This window comes from Oncorhynchus clarkii, chromosome 18, assembly GCF_045791955.1.
Source record: "Oncorhynchus clarkii lewisi isolate Uvic-CL-2024 chromosome 18, UVic_Ocla_1.0, whole genome shotgun sequence".
NCBI classification, from domain to species: Eukaryota; Metazoa; Chordata; class Actinopteri; order Salmoniformes; family Salmonidae; genus Oncorhynchus; species Oncorhynchus clarkii.
The window spans coordinates 39,886,350-39,910,807 of NC_092164.1; the positions used below are offsets into that span (position 1 = coordinate 39,886,350).

A 24,458-nucleotide genomic window follows, 5' to 3' on the forward strand; every position below is an offset into this window, starting at 1 on the left:
ATTAGCCACTGCTAGTCTGCTACTGTTGAGTGCTAGTCAGTCAGCACAGGGGGGGGGTCAGGAGGGGGTGTGACTTTTTTACTGTCCCAGGGAAACCAGGGGGGGCTTTGTGGAGGATTACACAACTTTTTCTTCTAGCGAGGAATTTTTCAACACTTCACACTCTCCTCTACTCCCTCCTGTTTTTCTAGAGAGGTGAGGTCAGAGGCTTTGTTTGATTTTCACTAGAAACCCTAACGGTCACACTTAAGTGATTACGGCTCTGTGTGTGTGTGTGTGTGTGTGTGTGTGTGTGTGTGTGTGTGTGTGTGTGTGTGTGTGTGTGTGTGTGTGTGTGTGTGTGTGTGTGTGTGTGTGTGTGTGTGTGTGTGTCAGTGAGTGATGGAATGAACCGTGTGCTACCTCTCCCCTAGCAAGCTCCTCCTGATAGTTCTAGACTTCTAGACAGACCAGGCCAAATAAATGGAACGGGTGTGCTACAAGTAGTAGCATTTTGAGAAACCACCAAGTCAGCTAAGTGATGTGTGCTTGACTGTCTTTTGACCCCTGTCCAAAGGACCAATCACTGCCTCTGTTGCTTCAGCCTTCCACTGTGGAACTAACTCTCCTGTTCGTGTACATATTTGGACACTGTATGAGTCATTGACGGCGTACCGTTATGTTGGCCTCCGCTGCTCAGGGATACAGCATCCAACTACTGTACGTTATGAGATACTTAGGTTTCACTTACAGTATTTTTCACAGTAGCACTCTTACTGCTTATCAGTTTGTTGACGCTGTAACACAAAGCGGTTGAAACTGGAATCGGCTGTAAATGATCATATCAGTGATTGGGCTTGAAATTCATGTTGATATTCCAGTTGAACGCGAAAGCACTTCTATGCATGCTCTGGCTGTTTGTGATTTAGCTCGTGAACCCGTTCGACGATTTCGACAACCTTCCATCATTTGTACAGGGGAATTACAAATCGTCATAACATATTATGAGACGAGATCCCTCTTCAACAGACTCTGCCTGACAGCTTGTGTTGTTGGTCTGGTTTCAGGTGGCACCAGAGACATCGGTTCAGCCCTCACCAGGATGTGTATGAGGCACCGGAGCATCGAGGCCAAGCTCAGGCAGTTCTCCATGTGAGCCCTCATCTCCTCCTCTTCATTCAGCCCTTTTTCTCTCTCTCTTTTCCATCCTTCTGTCTGAACGGGCCCCATTTAGCTCGTTTTGTGGAGAGGGTGAAATAGGCAGAGATGATGGAGATGAAATTGCGTACAGTGTCTACACACCACACACCTAGAGGAATGCCCCCCCCAAAAGTAGCCTTGTAGCAATTTTTCGCTGCTACAGATCGTTATTCTCTGCTCTGTTTGATTTGAGTTGTAAATCCCCACCCAAGGGTTTTCATCGACTGCCTGATTAACCCTCTGCAAGACCAGATGGAGGAGTGGAAGAGAGTGGCCAACACGCTGGACAAGGACCACGCCAAAGGTAGGGGCTACACACACACACACACACACACACAGTGTACTACCTCCTACCACTACAACACACACTTTCTCAAACCTCTCCATTTACAGTCTATACTCCTTCACCCCATTATTGCCTGCAGTGCTACAGTATAATGGTTAGCTAGATATCTCCCTTTATAATCCATGTATGTCAGAACAATCAAATCACAAAGATGCTAGAGTCGTTTATCACTAGAAATAGCCTCTTTGTGTTTAAAGGCATTACTTTGCTTAGTTAACACTAAAATAGTGCTTTTATGTGCTTCAGCTAACCACCTCGAACCCAATCCCCATCTCCGCTCAATAATCCCCAACCTAGGAGTTCAGTTCTCCCCCTTAGAGAAACAGGGTGCTCCCTCGTTGCAGGGTTTGATTCCAGCCACTGCGTATCATAACGAAGTTACAGTAGGATGGAAAGCGCGTCGCTCAGAACAAAGATCAATCAGATATTATTCCTTTTTAAGAGTCGCCCACGTTTTGGGTGTGCTGCCGCACTTCAAAGCACTGACAATGGCAACGTGCGACACGTTGTGTCCACTGTGTTTCCCTTCCTTCCGCAGAGTACAAGAAAGCCCGTCAGGAGATCAAAAAGAAATCCTCCGACACTCTCAAGCTGCAGAAGAAGGCTAAGAAAGGTAGGGTGACTCTGAGGATGCCTGGTGTCGGGTTTGGACTGCTTACGACTGGAACTAGAACTTACGACTTTGACTTTTGAAGCTAAATCCGATTTTCGGGTGTGGTGGAAGGAAACTAAAGTGTTGATACTGAATTCTACCAAGACACATCTCATACTGTCCCAGGTGACTTGTCAAATGGTCAGAATAGTAATGGGATGAGAGGCAGCTGAGACACATCATTTTGGGAAGTTATGTGTCTGGATTTAGGAGGGACTATATTGTGCAAATAACAGGATAGGATAGAATAGTACTCAAGTCACTAATCCTTGCTGCATCTTGGCAAATCCTTTGGATTTTATTACATTATTACAGACCTTATATCTTTACAATTTTGGGCCAAAGTCTAATGTACTGGGCAAGATGATAAGGATCTGTGACAATTCTGCAACCTGTACCCATTGAAGAACCAGTCCCCTTCTCCTGGGTCTAAACTGACTGAGATTTCTCCTCTCTGCTCCAACAACTGCCATGTTGCATCCGATCACGCCCCTGTTCTTTCCAGCTGACGTGTTCGGTAAGTCACTGCCCCCTCTAGCTCCCTTTGTGTCACGGTTCTCTGTTGACCTCCGTTGACCTTTCCCACCTGTGTGTGGTCTCGTCCCTGTCCCCCCACTCCATGTACCCTGTCACATTGTCTACTGGTCTGTTTCATATTGTGCGGTCACATTCCTCACTCAAGGGTTAAAAATCTCCTGAATGCCCAAAATAGTTCATCTCCCTGCTTCTCTTACTCTTCCGGTCTCCTCTGAGGTCCCCTCCCCCACCCACTACCCTCACTGTGTCATGAGTTTGGTCTGCTTCCAAATATACCTCACTGACTCCCTTGGGCTTTTGACTGTGGCTTAATTTTGTATCATCAGGGGAGATCGGGACTGCGGCAAAGTCAGTAAATAATTGTGGAGTTCATTATTTGTCTGGCTCCAATATACAGGTAAATGCCAAAATAAAGGAAACACCAACATAAAATGTCTTAATAGGGCGTTGGGCCACCACAAGCTGCCCGAACAGCTTCAATGTGCCTTGGCATAGATTCTACAAATGTCTGGAACTCTATTGGAGGATGCGACACCATTCTTCCACAATAAATTCCATCATTAGTTTTTTTGTAGATCGTGGTGGAAAAACTGTCTCAGGCGCTGCTCCAGAATCTCCTGTAAGTATTTGTTTTTGTTCACACACACACACTCACACACACACACACACACACACACACACACACACACACACACACACACACACACACACACACACACACACACACACACACACACACAATGCTCTTTTGAGATCCCTCCTTAAAAGTCACTGAGATCTCTTCTAGCTATGGTAGCCAAACATTTTGGCAACTGGGCATTTTTATAAATTTTTATACAACTCAGCAACCACACCTGTGTGGAAGCACCTGCTTTCAATATACGTTGTATCCCTCAATTACGCAAGTGTTTGCTTTATTTTGGCAGTTACATGTAGATCTCCTCTGAAACCCAGTCACAGCCAACAATCAGGGCCTCTTCTTTGACAGCTATGACATTATATAGATTTGTGAGAAGCTTGTCAAGAAAATCGCTTGTTGTTTAGAGTTATGTTTTGACCTGACTCCTGCACTGTCTCACCCTGACCGTATTCTGCCTGTTATGAAACCAAGTACAGCTTAGTTTGTATCTTGTATTGTGATATACGTGTTTACATCATTTGTAGAGTTTAGGCGTATATCATTCTTGTTTGTAGAGGTTTGGAATGTTGTAATATTCAATGTGAGAGAATGATTCAACATTTTGAATGATACTCCTTTGCATACATTCACCAAACACAAATCATTTGCAATTACAACAAAAAACAAGACATTTGCCTTTTGAACCAGTCTGTTTGTCTGTTTTAGTAGCATAAAAGGCCTATTGTGATTATAAACAAGGCCATATTATCCTGACCGTCAAAAGAGTTTGATTTCCAGCTTCAATCTCACATGTAAGACAAAACAAACAGGACCGATAACTGACCCCTGAGGAACCTCAGATGTGGTCAGAGCTCTCTGGTTCAATAGTCTCCCTAGCCTGTTATATAGCACAGGGAAACTCCCCCAGTGCATTTCTATGAGTGAAATAGAGAGCAGCAACATGCCCGAATGTGATCCTTCAGCACACAGTAAATACTGTGGGAAACCAAACGTTGCATTCTGTGTCCTGTGAAGGAATTCCTCTGCAGTGCTTTCCCTGGAAAATAAGAAGGGCCTCCATCTATCAAGCCTTAACCACATAACTAGTACTGGCTCTTCTAAGAAATGTAAAACTTTAATTGCATGTTTACGTCATTAAAGCCTACAGAGGAGATTATTGAACCTTTCTCTACAAGTTCAGACTAGAGTTTTATCATTTTAGCACACAATGTCTTGATACTTAATCTACTTAGGTTGTGTTCTTAATGCCCTTTCAGTGTAAGAGCTGTTTGAAAAGGCTGACCTAAAATTTCAGCCTGTTTTGTGGGATGGAGTTTTGGCCTGCCTGGTGGCATCACCAGGTGGTCAATTAGTTAATAGACCAATAAGAAAGAGTTCACCTGCTACCTGCCAAATGCGGGTAGATTTTTTTCATTGGCGAGTAAGAATGTCTATTTCACCAGCCATGTTGGCGGGTGGTCACACAAAGGATTCGGGATATATATTTTTTCAAAGGCCACATGTAGAAGTTGGTCGAATTGACAAAAAATGGCTACTAAAGTGTGACTTTGCCCTCGTGTTTCTTGGCCAGTTACATTGTTTTGTTCACAGGCTAGGTTAGTTGCTGCAACTGTCTGATGCTAGGAAGGTGTCACAGTCAGATATTTTTTCATCACAGACATGCAAGTGCCCAAGTTGTCACGGTAAAGGCTTGTCCCTAGACATTTTTGTCTCACCTAATGATTGTGCTTGATTGAGCATGGATCAGTCCTAAAAACTTTTAGTCATTTCTTATAATTAAAACACTCATATGTAAATTGTTCTCCTAGACTTATTTGTGTTCTTTTACATTTCTAGTTACTGACGTAGTCCTTGTAAAAAAAACTGTCCGCATAGCCGTAGACCGTAGAGCCCTGAACAATAATAATAATGAATAAGCCATATCAATCAGCCTTTTGTGGCAGGGTTGGCACTCTGTTGATTCTTGATGTTCGGTTTTAGAGCTGTCTATCTGTTTTTACTATTGTATCTATACTGAACAAAAATATAGGTGTTGGTCCCATGTTTGATGACCTGAAATGAAAGATCCCATAAATGTTCCATATGCACAAAAGCTTATTTCTCTCAAATGTTACACACATTGGTTTATACAGACTATGACACATTTTATCAATGGCAATTTGATTGCACAGAGATACCGTGACGACATCCTGGGGCCCTTTGTCGTGCCATTCATCCACCGCCATCAGATCATGTTTCAGCATGATAATGCATGGCCCCATGACGCAAGAATCTGTACACAATTCCTGTAAACTGAAAATTTCAAGGTTCTTCCATGGCCTGCATACTCACCAGACGTCACAAACTGAGCATGTTTGAGATGCTCTGGATTGATGTTGTACAACAGCGTATTGCAGTTCCCAACAATATTCAGCAACTTCGAACAGCCATTGAAGAGGTGTGGGACAACCTTCCATAGGCCACAATCAACAGCCTGATCAACTCTATGCGAAGGAGATGTGTCGCGCTGCATGAGGCAAATGGTGGTCACACCAGATACTGACTGGTTTTCTGATCCATTTAACTACCTTTTTTTAAAGGTATCTGTGACCAACAGATGCAGATCTGTATTCCCGGTCATGTGAAATCCATAGATTAGGGCCTAATGAATTTATTTAAAATGACTGATTTCCTTATATGAACTGTAACTCAGTACAATCTTTGAAATTGTTGCATGTTGCGTTTATATTTTAGTTCAGGGTAAATTATTTATTTGAACATACATTGGTTTAAAGATGCAGGTCACACATTAAATTAAGCAATATACCCCATTACTTCTTACTAGTAATACATACATTCTTTTTTAGAAAAACATAAATCATGCTCATCTGTTTATATGTATATTTTCTGGTGTAATTATGGCAAAAAAAAAATTGAATTGGTAAAAAATCTGAATGGCTGGTAGATTTTTTTAAATTTACCTTCCACGGACGGTAGCTGGTGGACAAGAAAGTTGATTTCCCACTCTGGTTCCAAACCTCTGTGCCACTAACAGCTAGTTTTCAGTTTTCCCCACCCAGACCACTCCCAGACAGTCCTAGCAAAATTCTTGCTTGAGAAATTGATCTTTGCTAAGAAGCTATTTTTGTTAGTTTTTGACCATTTTAGTTGAAAACAATCACAGTAAGTTACTTAATTGTTACCCAGAAATACTTAGATATTGAGACAAAAATGGCTGCATTGGACCTTTAAATAAAAAAGTCACACTTTTTATATTAAAACATGGCTAGATTTTTGAATGTCAGTAAAACCAAAGACACTGATTTGATACGATTAAGTGGTTGAATTTGAGAGGGTAAAATGTCCAAATCAGAACAATGCTCCATTTTGTGAAGAGCGATTACATAAATGCACTCCCATCTCCTAAGGCGATGGTACTTCAGTGTGTTCCCGAATCGTAAGTTTGTCTAATATTGTGAGGGTGTGACCCCGATGTAAACACCAACTGGTTCCACAACATGATTTGATTGGTGCTTGAGATAGCACTGTGAGGATTGTACTAATAGATATACATTGTCTATGATCACACAGACCATTAGTGACCAAAAGATTAAGTGTGAAGTAGTGCACGGGATTGATGGTTAAATCTATATAACCATATATCTAATGGTGATGACGATGACGACTGGAAACCACAACAATTAAATTAAAACATACCTTTAAGAGACATTGGTGTCTTTTTGTGCTGTTTTCACCTCACACGGCCACATGTTCCTGTGTACTCAGAGAGACCTTGTCCCTCCTAAACCCTAAATTAGGATAAAACTAACAAAAGATGTGTGTGTGTGTGTGTGTGTGTGTGTGTGTGTGTGTGTGTGTGTGTGTGTGTGTGTGTGTGTGTGTGTGTGTGTGCCGCAGGCCGGGGGGACATCCAGCCCCAGCTGGACAATGCCATGCAGGACATCAGTGATAAGTACCTGCTTCTGGAGGAGACAGAGAAGCAGGCGGTCAGGAAGGCCCTGGTGGAGGAGCGGAGCCGCTTCTGCACCTTAGTCTCCATGCTGAGGCCCGTCGTGGTGAGTCCCCCACCAACAGTCTGCGTAGTCAAACACACATCATTTTGTTAAGGGGGGGGGGGGGTCTGGGCTGAAGAAAGCATGTAGAAATGAAGTCGGACCCCGCGTACACAATTGCTCCAACACATTAGAACCAATCATGTTGTTCAATAAAGTGAGTTCCCAACCAACAGCGTTTTTTGTTATGAACGTTAATATACAGTGCACTTTGCGCGTCCAAACAACCATCTCATCCTTTTAAAGTGAACTATTTGGCGATTTTATTTTGGTGAAGGTGTACGTGACTCAAATGTTGCATTTGTAAGTAAATGTTTATTCTGGAAGTAGACACAACCGGCAGTAGTCCATGCTGGTCAGTTTACTTTAGTTTTTTCTTCTGCTATGCACCTGTGAACGTGATTAATGTAATCTATTCTAAGTGTTTCTATTGCCAGTGTATCTTGCTCTCCAAAGAGATTTGGAAAATCCCAGTAGAGAGGGATGACCTGCTTCAATTCACAGTCTAAAAGTAGAAGTATTGAGTTAATGGAGAACAAGATCTCCTTTGAAATGGATACCACATTCATAAGCTAGCACAATCCCTTACACCAGGGCTCTCCAACCCTGTTCCTGGAGAGCTACCGTCCTGTAGGTTTTCACTCCAACCCTAATCTAGCAGGTTAGTTACAACTGGGGTTGGAGTGAAAACATACAGGAACAGGGTTGGACAGCTCTCCGGGAACAGGGTTGGACATCCCTGCCTTACACCAACCCGCCATTCTTGTTCATCAGGAAGAGGAGATGTCCATGTTGGGGGAGATCACTCACCTGCAGACCCTCACTGACGACCTGAAGGCTCTGACCATGGACCCCCACAAGCTTCCCCCTGCCAGCGAGCAGGTCAGTGATTTGGTCCGCACTCTCAGGACAGGGCTTAAATAGTCCTCTTTTTGCATGTTACACTCATGTCCTGGATAACGGTTAGTGTCTCTGTGTTACTGATTCACACGATTGGAGGTACAATGGTAAGGAAATCCATTTCCCTCTAGAAATAGGGCTTGTTGTTCTGATGTTCTTCCTCCAAGGTCATTCTGGACCTGAAGGGATCTGAGAGCAGCTGGTCCTACCAGACCCCTCCTTCCTCCCCCAGCACCACAGCATCCAGGAAGTCTAGCATGTGCAGGTTAGTGAGCATGCCCACAAATCACCACTACTACACCACTACACCCAAACCTCTCCGCTGGTTGAGAACATAGTATGGACTGGGAGTGATGAATCAGCCTAGCATTCAGTCCTCCTACTCCATCTTGTGGATTGGAGGTGGTACTGTAGCTTTGACATTTTTGCCATAATCTGAATGTTTACAAATGTGAGGCTGCAGAACGCCTCCATAACGAATGAGTTAACTGTCTCAATAATTTATGTGAAGTGTGAGGCGTTAGGGCCAAAGAAACCATCATATTTGTGTTCTAGGCGAGATTGTTAGCAACCTCTGCTTGTGGCTGGCGCTGTAACTTGTTCAAACTGTAGCTGTTTGCAATGACCTAGTAACATTATTTTAAAAACCTTAACATGTAAATATTGTTTTGAATCAATATATATTTATTTATCTATTTGCTTAGTTTAACCAGGCATTTCAGTTGAGAACCAGTTACCAATATCCATAGTAACCAAAAGACTGTGTTCTCTCATTGTCTCTCGCAGTAGTCTGAACAGCGTCAACAGCAGCGACTCTCGCTCCAGCGGCTCTCACTGCCACTCCCCCACCTCCCACTACCGCTACCGGAGCTCCGCCCTCCCTCAGCAAGGCCCCGCCCGCCTTTCTAGTGTCTCTTCCCACGACTCCGGCTTCATCTCCCAGGATGCCTACCAGTCCAAGTCGCCCTCGCCCATGCCCCCTGACACCCACCCACAGGTACTGCGGAGAGACGAGAACAGGAACTTGTGGGTTTACGACTGCTTTATCAACACCCCTCAAACCCTAAACCGCTAAGAAGCAGCAACATACTCTATGAACTAAAACATATGCACACACACAGTAACGGTGGCATTGTATTCCACCCAACACTTCACTCTCCACACCTGGGCTCTGTTGCTGGTGAGAGACAATCCTCCCAGGTTGCTAGGTAACGGGGCTCATTAGACAGCAGAGGTTGGCGTCACTGTGAGAAACGGTGCAGATAGATCTCGATGAGTCACCCTCACATTCAAACCCACATTACATTAGACCAGTAGGGCCACAGGGGTGAGCAGCAGCCCAACCAGCCAGGCACCCTGCTCACAGACCCAACACACACCTGGGTCTGATTGATTGCGCACCCACGCATACACACACACACACAAAGTGTGTGTTTAGTCACTGCACGTAGATCATGTAGATTACGTATTGTATACCTGTATGACAACTACAGTGTTGCTTAGATACAAGATAAGGCTTGTGGGGTCTCAGTGGTGGCTGGAAGTATATGCCTTTGTTGTGGCTGCTCAATTACCACTGAAATGGCTGTGCTATGTGGAAGGCTTTTAGTGGCTGAGCAGCTCCTCTGTTTTCTGAGGTGTGTACATAAGCCCCCCCCCCCCCACCCACCCACCCACCTTAGACTCAGCACCTGCTGTATGACTCTACTATTATTAATACGGTCCATTGCAATCTCTGCGTCTGCATACTGTCAGCTGTTTAGTGTGTGACAAGTCATGCTGATTTGCATAACTTTCATGCTTCACCGTAGTGCTTATAGCTTTTGTAAGATATGTTTCATATGTTTTTCTTCTTATCGATGTTGCGAACCCAGAATGTTTTTCTCCTGTTCTTTTTCTCTGTACTTCTGTCTGTGCGTCTTGTCTTTCTTACGTGTCTCTTTGTGGCTGCTTTGTTTTGAACTGCTTCTTTATGTGTGTGTGTGTGTGTGTGTGTGTGTGTGTGTGTGTGTGTGTGTGTGTGTGTGTGTGTGTGTGTGTGTGTGTGTGTGTGTGTGTGTGTGTGTGTGTGTGTGTGTGTGTCTGTGTCTGTGAATCTTTTCATGTATATTTGTGTGTGTGTGCGCCTTTCTGTCCTGCTGCACGGCTTTGCTGCAGACCTCTACCTCTTCATCCTCGGCCATCTCTGAGACTTGCCAGCCTGTCAGTGAGGGCAGCTCCTCCTCGTCCTCCTCTTCCTCACCTGCCTCCTCTAAGGAGACCTGCTCCAGCACTAGGGTGGAACAGGTGAACACACGTTTAGACACTCATAGACACGTACAAAACACGAGCAGTGTTATTAGGTGCACTTTTGCTGGTTGATCAAACCTCCCTCATTCCTGTCACATAGACAACAGCGTCATGTTCAGTGGGCCTCAAATACAGGAGCATTCTTATTGGACAAGTAGTAGCCTACCTTCTCCATTTCTCTTTTGTTTCTAAATGTACCTGCTGAACATGACACAGGTGTCTGCTACCAGGATTGTATGTTATTAGATTCCATCTGGTGTCAGTCGTGTGCATCATTTTGACCTTCCTTTTTCATCACCAACAGCTGCCATTTTGACTTATGATTTCTCATTGTTGTGTCACTTTGTCCTCCACTCACATTCAGCTGTCAAACGGGTATGATCATCATCATCAGGGGCCCTCCGCAGCCCCCTATCTGTCTGGCGGGGGCATGCAGGAGGTCTACCCCGACCTCCCTCCATCCTCCCCCTCCACCCCCCTCGCCTCGCCCTCCTACTCTCCCACCTCCCCCGAGTGGGCATGGTCGAGACCAGGTTCCGCCCTCCTGGTGGACAGCCCCCCCTATTGCACCCTGGGACCGGGCATGATCCCCTCCTCCAAGGTCCTCACCTGGAAGGTGCGTCCGTTCTGTCATCGACCGCCTCCTCCTCTTCCTCCTTCCTTATTCTCCTCCTTCTCTTCCAGTCTCCTCTGTGGATGATCAGACACTGATACAATCACGTCTCACAATCACGTCTCACAATCACTTCTCACAGTCACTTCTCACAATCACAGGGAGATTGCAAACACTCTCCGGTTACATTATGCAAGTCTTTATATGTGAAGTCATACAGTATAAATGTCATTCATAAAGGCATGAATGCTATAAAAACCCAATCAGTTTCAGTCCTTTTTCTTCCGTTTCTTGCATAATGAACACAACAGAGCTATCAGAGCTACACAACAGAGCTGAGCTATTTTTGGTGGGCATTGCTCAAGAGCTTTGTCTCTCTGTGTTTGGTAGGACTGGGCCAAGCCAGGGCCCTACGACCAGCCCATGGTGAACACCTTGAGGAGGACCAAGGAGAAGAGGGAGACTCCAGATCCCAGCAGCCCCCAGGCCACCACACCAGGGGATGAGCCCCAGAGAGCCAAGGGCACCAATGCAGTTATACAACGGGTGGGTCTAATCCTGAATGCTGATTGGTTAAAACCGCATTCCAGCTGGTATCCATTCCACAAGTTACCACCGGCTAAATCTATGAAGTTAAAATGCCTATTTACTCTGTTCCATCAGCTCAGCCAATCAATTTAAAAATTTGATCTCCACTATAAAAAGCATCTAGACATTTATTTTAGACTAACATTTAGTTTTTTCAAAGCAGAGATTTGTATAAACCTTGCTATCTGTCTCTCTGACATTTGTTTTTATCATTGTTTCAATATTCAAATTCGATCTCCAGCTGTCCCCTAGTAATAAACGTGTAGGTGTCGGGACGAGGCAGGCAGACAGGCAGACAGGCAGGCAGCGTTTCTCAGCGGGCGAAATCATGAATCCGCTACACCCATAATTACAGAAACACGTGGATGCTAATACCTATATCCTTAATGTAGAGGTGTACAGTATATTAATGTGTTTTATGACCATGTGAATGCCATGTGTGTATTTTTATTGTACGAAAGACCTGTCAAATGTTTACTGTATACTATAAGGGAAACTAAATCAAGCACAGCTCAAGTATTTGACATAGTATTTAACCCAGGTCTGTTGTGCGGCTGTTTAATGCAGTTGTCTGTTTGGTGTGAAATATGTGTTTTAATATGTATTTTGCTGTATGCTTGAGATAACATGGACTTAATATAATGTGGACTTAAGTCCATATTAAAGGGAAACTCACCCACTTTTCTATCTCATATTCCCCATCACAATACCATTGTCTACATACTGTATGTGAAAACGGCGCATTTCTACATTTTGTAGAATAAAATATACCCGATGACATCCCCAAAATGTTACAACATTTTATTAACGGTGATTTTCAAACACTATGAGATTCACGGTGACGTGTGGGGAGCCAGAAAATATCCTCCCTCGTTAAAAACTTGTAATCCTACTCTGTGAGGTCACAGATAAGCATATTTTTTTAGGACCTTTCTTCTTATCATCTTAACCACAGATCATAGCTCATAGACCGTGCCGTTTTCAGATCTGTAGACACTGGTATGGTGCTGGAGATAATGAAAATGAGATTGAAAAGTGGCAGGAATTGTCCTTAAAGTCAACTTATCCCAAGTCTGAATAGGGCCCGTATTGCATAGGTATGTATGTATAAGCTATACGTCTTAATATGTGTGTGTCGGCAGGAGGAGGCGGAGGCCCATGAGGAGCTGGCCCTGGCTCTGGCCCGCGGGTTGCAGCTGGATATCCAGCGCTCCAGCAGGGACTCCCTGCAGTGCTCCAGTGGCTACAGCACCCAGAACACCACGCCCTGCTGCTCTGAGGACACCATCCCTTCACAAGGTACCGTAGTGTGTATGTGTGTCTCCCGCTGCATGTTAGAGGTAATCGCCGTCAGTCCTTAATATGTACCGTAGAAGGTTAATGTATGGATATTTGATAGGGATCCACTCACTTTGAATTATAGTGAACAATAGTAGGTGTTAGTCGTGTTTTGAATAAGGATCTGAACCTCTGTCTAATGGCATTTTCTTATTAATATCCATACGGATGAAAAATGTGTATTTGAAGTGTACTGTGTGTGTAGGTGACAATGATCCTCATCCACATATTATCTCTTCCCGCCAGTGTCCGACTACGACTACTTCTCCGTGGGTGGTGACCAGGAGACAGACCAGCCCGACTTCGACAAGTCCTCCACCATCCCCCGCAACAGTGACATCAGCCAGTCCTACCGCCGCATGTTCCATGCCAAGCGGCCGGCCTCCACAGCGGGCATCCCCACCACGGCCCCCTCCCCCGCCAGCATTGTCACCCCCGGGGTGGCCACCATCCGCCGCACGCCCTCCTCCAAGCCCAACCTACGCCGGCCCTCCGGAAGCTTGGGTCTGGGCCCCATCCCTGTCAAGCCCCCCATGATCCCCGTCAAGACGCCCACTGTGCCCGAGCACCCCGGGGTGTTCTTCAGAGGAGAGAGTGAGGGAGGGGGACCACTGAGCCCCCGGAGCCCACTCTCTTCAGCGGGTGACAACGGGTTGTTGGTGTCTCCCAAGGCAACTTGGGACACTCAGGCCCCCTCCGATCCTCCCACTTCCCCACCTCAGTCTGGTAGTAGGCTGTCGGAGTGGGACCGCGAGGCCCTGCCAGAGGTTCAGGAGGAGGAGCCCGGGTGCGGCGAGGGGGAAGACGTGCTCTTGGCCATACGGCGAGGGGTCAAGCTGAAGAAGACGGCATCCAACGACCGGTCGGCGCCGCGAATAGTGTGAGATGCTTTGCTTAGTGTACAATGTCCACTGCCCCTCAATGTAGCAGATTGAATCACATACAGTATCTGTGTCTTCACCCATAGGTTTAAGAAAAGGGTGGGAGTCTAGACACGGGAAAGTTGGGGAGGAGGGAAACGGAGCGACAACTGCTTTGATTATTTTCAAATGACGGAAAATATATAATCTTTAATTTGTATGTACATATTTATATTTTGATGCGTTTGTATGTTTCGTGTTCAATGCTCCTCTTCGTACCGTCCATTGTCATGAAAGGTGCCAAAAGACTTAGAGCTGAATTAACTTAAAATACTTTATTTTACTGAATATGATTCATCTTCTCTGTGAATGCACAGCAACAAAACAAACAAAAAAAGATTGGAGGGAGAAAGATATAGAAGGTAAGACTGTGTGGAGAAGAGGGGTACATAGGGAAATAACCACAATGGAGAGCAACATTTTACTTTCCTGTAATAGCCAGTGTTTTATCTATTTTTTCTTTTGCCATTGAAAAATAAATCAAATTGCATGTTCTACCCCAAATAATTGCAACCCTAATAAACTAGACCGCCAGAAGATTCAGAGCGAGAATAAATCCAACCCACTGTCAATAGGAAGCTTCTTGTCAGCAAATAAGGACGCAAAGACTTGCCACACTAAAAATTCTTAACAATCGAAGGAGTGGTTGTCAACGGGTGTCACATCATTTGTCAATAGTAAAATATGTTGCAAAGGGTTTCTACCTTGACTGCAACTCTGGTGTCAGTGGAAGCACTCATTGATTGGTGGCTATAGGATAGGCTTATTTACTTTCCTGTTTTTCTCTAGAATTAGAGCCCGAGAGTTTCCATTACGCTTGAGACTGATAATTTATTTCAATGCAAGTGATGCTGTGCTAAATGGCATACAGAGGATTAATACGCAAATATAACAGGAAAACGTAACAAGTGCTTCTTCCTGCTGTGAAAATACTAGTAGACTCTGTGAAAGCTAGTAACTAGAAGTCATTCGAAACGCAAAAACAAACTAATAGTATTAGAATATGTAAAGAAAAAATATTAAAAAGTGAAAGGTAACATAGTGGAGTTTGTTAGCTTGTGTTAAGCACCGTGAACTGAAGACAGAATTCACTATTGCGACTACCTAAAGTATTTCACAAAATGACATGGCCTAATATGTGTAGATATTCTAAACATTGTCATATCTTCCACTATAATTTTTCATGAATGCCAAACCTTAGTTTGTGGTGTTGTAGACCAGCTTCACTGTCAAACACACAGCTCGTTAAATGAGATCGAGTAATGCATGTTATTTTTTACTCAAATGTGTTAAAGCTCATTTTTATACTGAACCTATTTATCCCAATACATTTCCCCCATTTGAGAGCAGTTTGACTTTCTGCATAGTGACTGCAGCCTGATTATTTTTCCATTCAAGACAGGTAAGGCAGGGGAAACTAAAGTGTGGCCGATGCAACGACATGCATATGAAGCTGAAAATACTGTATGGCTCACAACTCAATTATTCTATACAAATGGTCTGATATTGTCCATGTAAAACTTAGCTGTAATATACTGTAGTATTTTTTTGAAAGTACAGCCGTTGGTGTAAAGATACGTTGCTAAATCTAATGTATGCTAAATGGTTAGAAGTCATCAAAGTTAAACTCACACCTTGCAAATACACGAGGTTTTGTCCCAATAGTCTGCAATAGTTTCCTTCTCTCAATTCCTTTTCTTCATGGTCAGATTCAAGAGGACTTAGCCTACTTATATGTGACAGGTAAAAGTAATATGATGTAAACATAATGTTAATCTAATGTGTTCATCTTGAAGTTCACGGACACGAGGGAAAAGAGGCAAGGAAATGAAGGGGCATTGGGACGCAGATTGTGGTCTAGATTGACACACACTAGTACTTTAGCCTTGTGAGTCAGTTGCTGATGACCTAGAGACATGTTTTGGACAGAGTTGACCTCTTTCTGTACCACTGACGTTGTCTAAGATAATTATTGTTCAGTTCCGGAATTCTGTCTCCTATTTTCTATGTAACAGTTGTTTCAGCTAAAAATAAAGATGTAGCAGAATGTGCGTCTGTTGAAAAAGGTTCTAGAAGTGTTTCTTTGATTTTCTGCTTTCTACATTTCACATCAAAAGTCTCATTTTTGTTGTAGTATGATTTCCTGACTAAATGGAGATCATAAAATTGGTATCACTTGCTCAAGATACTCAACACTATAATGCCAATACTGCATATCAAGAGACACATGAATGATACTCATTTATTTAAACAGATGTCCTTGTACAGGAAAAGAAGTACATTTGAAAGTCATTCAGGCAGGGTGGAATATCTTTTGACAAAACATACTGCAACCTCTTCCAAAACGACTCCATTATATAATTATCTTTACAGATGGATAGTAATTCACCAGGAGGTGAATCTGCATGCTGTTGTGTGGTAGTAGGTACTGTTGTGAGCTGCCATGTGCCACTATGGAGTTATCACCAGGTAGTGTCATCCGGGGGCTCTTAGACGGGGCGCTCCCTGGGGCGGGTGACGTACTGCCACCACAGAGGGGGGAGGTCACCGTCCTTGCGGGCCGGGGGCAGGGCCTCGGTCTTGGGCCCAATGGCAGGGGTCTCTTCCTGCAGCTGCTGAACCTGAAACGAGAGATGACACCAGCTTAAGACTCAGAACAGTTCAAATTTCAACAATTGATGTAGATTGATACGGCGGTCTGAAGTGAGTATAATCAATTGGGTTATTTAATTCATATGAACGTTTGATAATGTCATATTTCTAATCCAACAGGAGGGAAGTAATTATAGAACTCCAAAGAAAATATGCCAGGGCCCTGATTATGACTTGAACGAACATTGCATAAATCAAATGTTCCCAGACTTCCAACTCAGACCCTTTTTGGAAGATTTAGGTTGGGGAGTGTACTTGTCGGCAAATATAAAGATATAAAATAAAACATAAAAGTACCTTTTGTAAACTAACACTTGCCCTTGGCTTTCCCCCCCTACTAGCAGTGACTTTTCTGATAGCTAGGTGATACGACCACATATCACAATCATAGTAAGTACATTTTTCTTCTAAAATAGCTATCTTAAGATGAATGCACTAACTAAGTCGCAATGGATAAGGGCTTGTGCTAAACTACTAAATGTAAAAACAGACCCACTGGTGAACATCAAACCATGCATTCTTTAACTTTGATGCTTTGTTTAGCACAGAGAATGGACAGAATTCTTCACTTCATGGAAAAGGGACTGTAGCCTAACTCACCTCTCCTGCCCAGCTCTGTTCTCGCAGCTTCTTCCACTGCTCCCTCTTGGCAAAGTAGTCAGGATACATGGCCTTCTCTGACGGATGCCAGTGATCTAGACACCATTCGGGGACCTGTACAAACAGAATACAAGAAATCAGAAAACTGCTTCTCCAATAGAATTCCCAGATCAAGCTTGGAGATGTCACGGCGACTTTGGCTAGCTAAACTCATGCACAGAAATCGTAATCGGTTCTAACGGTCATCTCGTGCCGAACTGCGCATGTGCAGGCCGTCAAATGCAGTCCTTCGATATGAAGTAGTTTTTTGAAAATGAAAATGTGTCAGCTATAATAACCTGTTCAGCAGCAGCTACTTAAGATATTGGCTCAAATCTAGGTTGTACCTTTAGATTGAGAAAATGAACAACTAAGAATTCCGTGTAAACTTGCAAGTTAACACGACCCCTAAGTTTATCTAAACAAGTGGCTGAATTAATAAGGTCACAAGGCATCAGTGTTCGCATCGTCCGTGTTTGAGAAGTCAATGCCCTTTGGATGAGTTATCTGTACAGCTGCCACTGCATGGTTTCCTTGAGTTTTTTGTCCTGTCCGTTCTCAGCCCTGTCTACTCCTGCCACCTCTTCTCTAAGCAAAGCAGGCAGGACCGTTGCACTAACCGTTGCTCTAGCGACTCCAGACTCCGCACAGGCACAGCGTGTACACATGCTGCTTCAGAGCCTGTACTGTTCTTCTTTCGACAAAACTTTGTGCAAATGAACAATGTCTCTCGTTCACATTCGCTTGTAAATGTCCAAAGTCACCAAAAATGACATTCAGTAGCTCCTACCTACAGTACCAGTCAAAAGTTTGGACACACCTACTCATTCCAGAGTTTCTTTATTTTGACTATTTCCTACATTGTAGTGAAGACATCAAAACTATGAGATAACACAGCCAAAATGTAATTAATTTAAATATAAAATATTTGAGATTCTTCAAAGTAGCCACCTTGACAGCTTTGCACACTATTGGCATTCTCTCAACCAGCTTCATGAGGTAGTCACTTGGAATGCATTTCAATTAACAGGTGTGCCTTGTTAAGTTAAGTTATGCAATGTTCTTTCCTTAATGCGTTTGAGCCAATCAGTTGTTGTGACAAGGTACACAGAAAATAGCCCTATTTGGTAAAAAACAAGTCCATATTCTGGCAAGAAGAGCTCCAATAAGCAATGAGAAATGACAGTCCATAATTACTTTAAGACACAAAGGTCTGTCAATCCAGAACATTTCAAGAACTTTTAAAGTTTCTTCAAGTGCAGTCTCAAAAACCTCTCTTCTTGGCCCAAGAGACTTGCTTGGGCAAAGAAACACGAGCAATGGACATTAGACCAGTGGAAATCTGTCCTTTGGTCTGATGAGTCCAAAATTTGAGATTTTTGGTTCCAACTGCTGTGTCTTTGTGAGACGCAGAGTAGGTGAACGGATGATCTCCGCATGTGTGGTTCCCACAGTGAAACATGGAGGAGGAAGTGTGATGGTGCTTTGCTGGTGACACTGTCTGTGATATATTCTTGAATGAGTAGCTGTGTCCAAACATTTGACTGGTACTGTAACTAAATGAGCTGTAATGTCTGTCTTTGTAATTTGTTTATTTTCATTTGCGCTCGTTATCATATTCAGCTAGCAGCCTCCATGGAGATTTGCTATTACTTGTGCTAATTTTGTTTGCATTGTGGTAATAGACGCCCAATCAATGGGCTTTTATGCATCTTTTTGGTGCCCCCTTGTGTACTTAACTAGTAATACCGTAAATCCCAGGATAAAAGATGGACCATAATCCGTAACACACAATGCACATGTTTGACAATCTCCTAATTTAGTTTACCTTGTACATTTCATATCTTTCATATGAAGTTCCTCCAGGAGAGTCAGGGAATAGGTAAGGCTGGGGGTGTTGGTTAGACCAGAATTCCTCCTCTCCTGCCTTCAGCATCATAGTGGCTTTGACCATGTCCTTCTCATCCTTGGCCTCGTCGAAGCGTGCCCTCATCATACACGCGTAAAAGCGGTATTTATCCCTGTAATCCAAATTAGTACTGTTAGGTGGTGCCAACGTTGATGTCAACAACGATAGGCTACACTGACTGTGCGTGTATGATGGACAGCTAGCTAAACACATTAGCTATCATAGTACAGAGGCAAACACCAACTTGAATCGAGCAGATAGCTAGCTAATGTATTGTTTATCCATCAGCTAGTTACTATAGCATGTCAGAGAGCTTATCGTTACATTAGCACCGCGCAGGGGTAAACAGAGGGTGACCTAGCTAGCTAGCTAGCTAGCTAGCTAGCTAGTTGGTTCCATGCAGTCGATAAGAACATTGCACATTATTCAATACGACTCCATAACTAGAACTACTTTGCTTACCTAAAAATACACCATGATTCAAGGTGCCTCAAGGATTTTTTGTACAGCCTCAAGACTTTTTGGTGGTGAGTAAGGTACGCAGTTGCCATTTTTTCTGTCCCCTGTCACCTTCGGCGGCGATGAGGATTGTGGGACATTGGATGTCTGCGATTTGGCATTACAGTTTACACCTACGTGATGCGTAATATACATTTTTACTATTTTAGCAATATTGATAATAGCAAAGAATATATGATAATGATCTAGAGTGGCTGTAATAATACACAACACATACTATTTCCTTTTGTTGTTATCATTTTTCGTCACCTGAGACAAAGGTAAATATAAAATATGCGCATCTATTTGGTTAGACATGGTAATTGTGAATGAGGTTGTAGAATAATGGGAAATGCTCAAAATTGCATGTGGAGTTTCTTTCAGCAGCCTGGCAAGGATGGCACACTTAAAATGTATAGGTAAGACGTTACCAGGGATCGGATTGAGCAGTGCTGCCATATACTACAAGCAACTATACGTTGTCTAAATTAGAGAAGTGGGTGTTGCTGAATGTACAGTACTACTGATAGCTATTTTAGCTTACAGAACCCACCACAACTGCGGAACGACAGCTAGTCTAGCCAGTTTTCTGAACTATGCCCCTTGATGTAACAATACATTATTACATTAGCTGTGCATGGAAGCTTGTACAGGAATCATCTACAGAATCAGAGATGGTCTATTGTTACTGTGCCACTTGACAATAGCCTAACTTTATACACGGTTCAAAATTGCTGTTGAGCTGCCTATTTGTGGTAAAGCTGAACGTGTTGTAAGGTTGTCTTGTGTGAATTATGTAAGTACTAAGCTGCTTAGTACTTACTATAGACATGGATGCCTATAAAGCAGGGGATATATATGATTTCTGAGTTATGATTATGTATGCCATTCTGCTCCACAGATATCGGTATTAACCTAACAGACCCTATGTTTCGAGGAGTTTACAGAGGAAATCAAAAACACCAAGGTAGGTGTGAGTTGAACATGCATTTGGGCTACATAACACTGCCAAATGAAACATCTGATCAGATATGTGCAATATATGTTACATTTGATAGGCTGATTGGGAATGTATTAAGCATTTCTAACATATCTGTACTTCATTGTTGCCTAGTTATATACTCATAAATTGGTCAACTTTTTTATTTAAAAAAATAAATAATTTGCAGGTGACTTTGATCAGATAATTGACCGTGCTGTCAAAGTTGGAGTCCAAAAGGTAAGATTTGTGTCGGTTAAATTTCATGTCAATATCATAAATATGATATCGTGTGAATAGCCTATATCAGGGCTATCCAACCCTTTTCCTGGAGAGCTACTGTCCTGTTGGTTTTCACTCTAACCCTAATCTACGGCACCTGATCCTAATAATTAGCTGGTTGATACACCGACTTAGGTTAGTTACAACTGGGGCTGGAGTGAAAACCTACAGGAGCGTAGCTCTCCAGGAACTGGGTTGGAGAACCCTGGGTCATGTTCCTTAATGCTTACAGTTCATGATCACGGGGGGAAATCTTGAAGACAGCAAGGAGGCCCTCAAATTAGCAGAGTCCAGAGGTAATGATGATGTATCAAAATGACTAGGATTAAAATGATTATTCACTCGTGTTTAATACATTTTGTCAGCGCTATCAGAGTTATAACAGTTTCATTATGGTCATCCAATTTGTTTCTATGCACAGAGGAATTTTACAGTACGGTTGGATGTCATCCAACACGCTGCAGCGAGTTTGAACAGAGTGGACCAGCTCAGTACTTCACATCACTGAGGGAGTTGGCAACATCAAACAAGGGCAAGGTGGTGGCCATTGGAGAATGTGGATTAGGTAGGATGGCAGCCATATATTGTCATCATCTCCAACTCTTAACAGTCCCTGTTATACATGTATGTTTTAGTGTTGTTTACAGTTTCAACATACTGGTACATGTACAATAAATGGGTCAAGTTCTTTAGCCCACTATATGCCTCTGCTCTCAACATCACAGATTTTGACCGGTTGGAATTCTGTCCAAAAGAAACTCAAATGAAGTGAGTTACCTTTTTTCTTTTAGAATAATGTTTCTAGACTGCACCAATACAAATAATGTACTGCACTTAACGAAAGGAAAAATGTCAAAGTTAAGATTATAAGTTGCATCAAACCACTTTTTCCCTGTGACAGGTATTTTGAGAAGCAGTTCGACTTGGCTGAGGAAACCAAACTGCCAATGTTCCTTCACTGCAGAAACTCGCATAAGGACTTCCTTGGTATGTTTGTTGTCTCACACATGTACAACATCTGCCTCTTGATGCCATGACAATGGCTAATGTTTTATATTGTCATTTGTTTTCTTGGCAGACATCATGAAGAGAAACAGAGACAGATGTGTCGGAGGTGTGGTAAGGAAATTTCTCAATCAGATGCTATTTTGTAGTTGAGAACCATTCATGTAATGAATACATTATTTCCCCTTGACCCCTAGAAAAGTTATACATCAGAGTGTCATTGGATGCTTTTCAATTCTACCAGGTCCATTCTTTTGATGGAACTAAAGAAGATGCTGCTGCCCTCACTGACCTGGATCTATATATTGGCATAAACGGCTGGTGAGATCATTTTGAGGTTGAGAAGTTATTATGGAGAATAGTGACCTGTGTAAATATTGTCTATTTCATGCCAAATCTTTGTTTTTGTTCTCTCACCATTTCAGTTCTTTGAAAACAGGAGCAAATATTGAAGCGATGAAGTCCATTCCCAGTGAAAGACTGATGATTGAGACAGGTTTGTGACTCTGCTGAGAAAAAGTGCTGATATTAAATCTGTCTCATTTTGCTTCAGAACATTGGGAGAATGCTAGTTTGAGTGAATGCTCTCCTCTCATTTCTAGATGCTCCATGGTGTGGGGTGAAGAACACTCATGCGGGGGCCAAGCACATCAAAACCACATTTCCCACCAAGAAGAAATGGGAGGCAGGACACTGCTTGAAGGACAGGAACGAGCCTTGCCATATCATGTATGTCAGTTGGTCCCTAGGTTGAAAGGGATAGTACAAAATCTGGGGGTCTCGTTAGCATATAGTATGTTACAGGGATGACCCAACTTGGACTTGTTCATTCATTCATGCTAATCTGAGCATTACCAGCTGAATTGATTAGCCCTGTGATCTCATTGTGTTGTTGTTCAGGATGATATCTGACTTTTTTGTAATGTGAATCGCTTTTTATCCTTTGTTCCAGACAAGTGCTTGAAATCATGGCTGCTGCAAGGAATGAGGATCCTGTGGAGATGGCAAACATCATTTACAACACCACTATGAAACTGTTCTTTACTGGAAGCTGATTACTTTTCCTAAAATACATTTTCCCGGACCTAATTTGAAATGCCTTTTGCCCTTAAGGCAGAGCATTTCATGCTACTCTTCAAGAGTGGTTTATGTTTACACCATCTGCCAACTGGCTCCAACTGCTCATGTTAGCACTTGCTGGTGTCAATCAGTGAAGTCCTCAGAAATGCCTTATCACTAACTTTGCATGGAGAATTTAGTTAGCATGGCCTTAAAATGCCTATTTGCTCTGTTCCACCTGACTATGCAATCCACTGTTTCATCAGCCCAGGGAGGGACGTTATAAACTTGATCTCCACAATAAAAATAATCTAGACATTATCTCACATTTATTTTAGACTAACATTTCGTGTTCAACAGAGGAAAGCAAGGGATAAGAACATTGTCAGCCATTATGGCAATGGAACATTTAGAAAGAACAACATTCCATAGATACAGATCAAAAAGACTGAACGACTGGGTCGGGTCTCTGGCAACCGAACCAATAGATCGAACGACCAGCCGGCTTGGGTAGCAAACCTAGATTTGTATCGGGACTATCTTGTGGAAGTGTGAAATAGTATGAATTAATTCGTTATTTTAATGTGTTGTATAAAAGGGGTAATGCCCTCGAAGCCAGCCTGAACAACACCCATGCTAATATATCCTCCAAACACCGGATTCGAGGGCATTATCACTTAAGTATAAGTATTTTAACCTTTATTTAACTAGGCAAGTCAGTTAAGAACAAATTCTTATATACAATGATGGCCTACTGGGGAACAGTGGATTAATTGCCTTGTTCAGGGGCGAACCACAGATTTGTACTTTGTCAGCTCAGGGATTCGAAAGGTTACTGGCCCAACGCTCGAACCACTAGGTTACCTGTTGCCCCTTGTGTTCCCCATGTACCTTTTGTATTGATGTAATATTGTAATAAAGTATCCTATTTCCGACTAGCACGTGAACGCGGCAGAAAGCACCATAAAGCCACATATAGGACAATGCGCCAGATATTTCACCAGATGTCTAAATGTGAAGCATCCGGTTGGCGTTTCCACTCACTACCAAATATGGTGATGAGAGGAAGAAGCCCTGTGGCCGGCAGCGGGAAAGATGGAGCAAGATGGATTTTGGCCAACATTCTGCAGATTTTCTCATCAATAAAACATTTGATCTACATACAGTATTCTGTTTCCAAAAACTAAAATATGTAACAAAAAACGCGCCAATAGAATCTCAGTAGCTGGTGCTTGGCTCTGCCCATCATCTCCCTGCTTGTTCTACCCACTATGATAAAATCACTCCCTTTGGAAAAGACAGGCTCTGGTTTATCTTGGGTTAGTTATACAAATCTTTGATGAAGCACGTCGATACGTCACAGACTACACCTTTTTGACGT

At 43.0% G+C, this 24,458-nt stretch overlaps 3 protein-coding genes across 6 annotated transcripts in view; 2 read left to right on the forward strand and 1 right to left on the reverse strand.

Annotated features, from left to right (window-relative positions):
- Positions 1-16,119, forward strand: part of LOC139373478 (protein MTSS 1-like) — a 45,593-nt gene extending 29,474 nt beyond the window's left edge. The window contains exons 4-15 of one of the 4 annotated variants that reach the window (XM_071114035.1): positions 1,047-1,131; positions 1,392-1,483; positions 2,064-2,138; positions 2,683-2,694; positions 7,252-7,409; positions 8,181-8,288; positions 8,474-8,571; positions 9,093-9,303; positions 10,960-11,211; positions 11,599-11,754; positions 12,939-13,095; positions 13,381-16,119. In XM_071114035.1, the coding sequence (XP_070970136.1) occupies positions 1,047-1,131; positions 1,392-1,483; positions 2,064-2,138; positions 2,683-2,694; positions 7,252-7,409; positions 8,181-8,288; positions 8,474-8,571; positions 9,093-9,303; positions 10,960-11,211; positions 11,599-11,754; positions 12,939-13,095; positions 13,381-14,018 (2,042 nt within the window). In that variant the 3' untranslated portion in view covers positions 14,019-16,119. The remainder of the gene's footprint in view (positions 1-1,046; positions 1,132-1,391; positions 1,484-2,063; positions 2,139-2,682; positions 2,695-7,251; positions 7,410-8,180; positions 8,289-8,473; positions 8,572-9,092; positions 9,304-10,959; positions 11,212-11,598; positions 11,755-12,938; positions 13,096-13,380) is intronic. The other 3 variants (XM_071114036.1, XM_071114037.1, XM_071114038.1) reach the window with 3 other exon arrangements.
- Positions 15,322-19,862, reverse strand: LOC139373480 (NADH:ubiquinone oxidoreductase subunit B9). The gene is made up of 4 exons (XM_071114040.1): positions 19,717-19,862; positions 19,174-19,366; positions 17,307-17,420; positions 15,322-16,675 (listed from the first exon to the last, which is right to left on the reverse strand). The coding sequence occupies exons 1-4, from the start codon at positions 19,803-19,805 to the stop codon at positions 16,544-16,546; spliced, it is 528 nt and encodes a 175-aa protein (XP_070970141.1). The 5' UTR covers positions 19,806-19,862; the 3' UTR covers positions 15,322-16,543.
- LOC139373479 (TatD DNase domain containing 1) lies at positions 19,839-24,013 on the forward strand. The gene is made up of 12 exons (XM_071114039.1): positions 19,839-20,171; positions 20,654-20,719; positions 20,922-20,971; positions 21,246-21,309; positions 21,435-21,578; positions 21,739-21,781; positions 21,915-22,000; positions 22,092-22,132; positions 22,263-22,339; positions 22,444-22,514; positions 22,621-22,747; positions 22,971-24,013. The coding sequence occupies exons 1-12, from the start codon at positions 20,105-20,107 to the stop codon at positions 23,071-23,073; spliced, it is 939 nt and encodes a 312-aa protein (XP_070970140.1). The 5' UTR covers positions 19,839-20,104; the 3' UTR covers positions 23,074-24,013.
- The last annotated feature ends 445 nt before the right edge of the window (positions 24,014-24,458 follow it).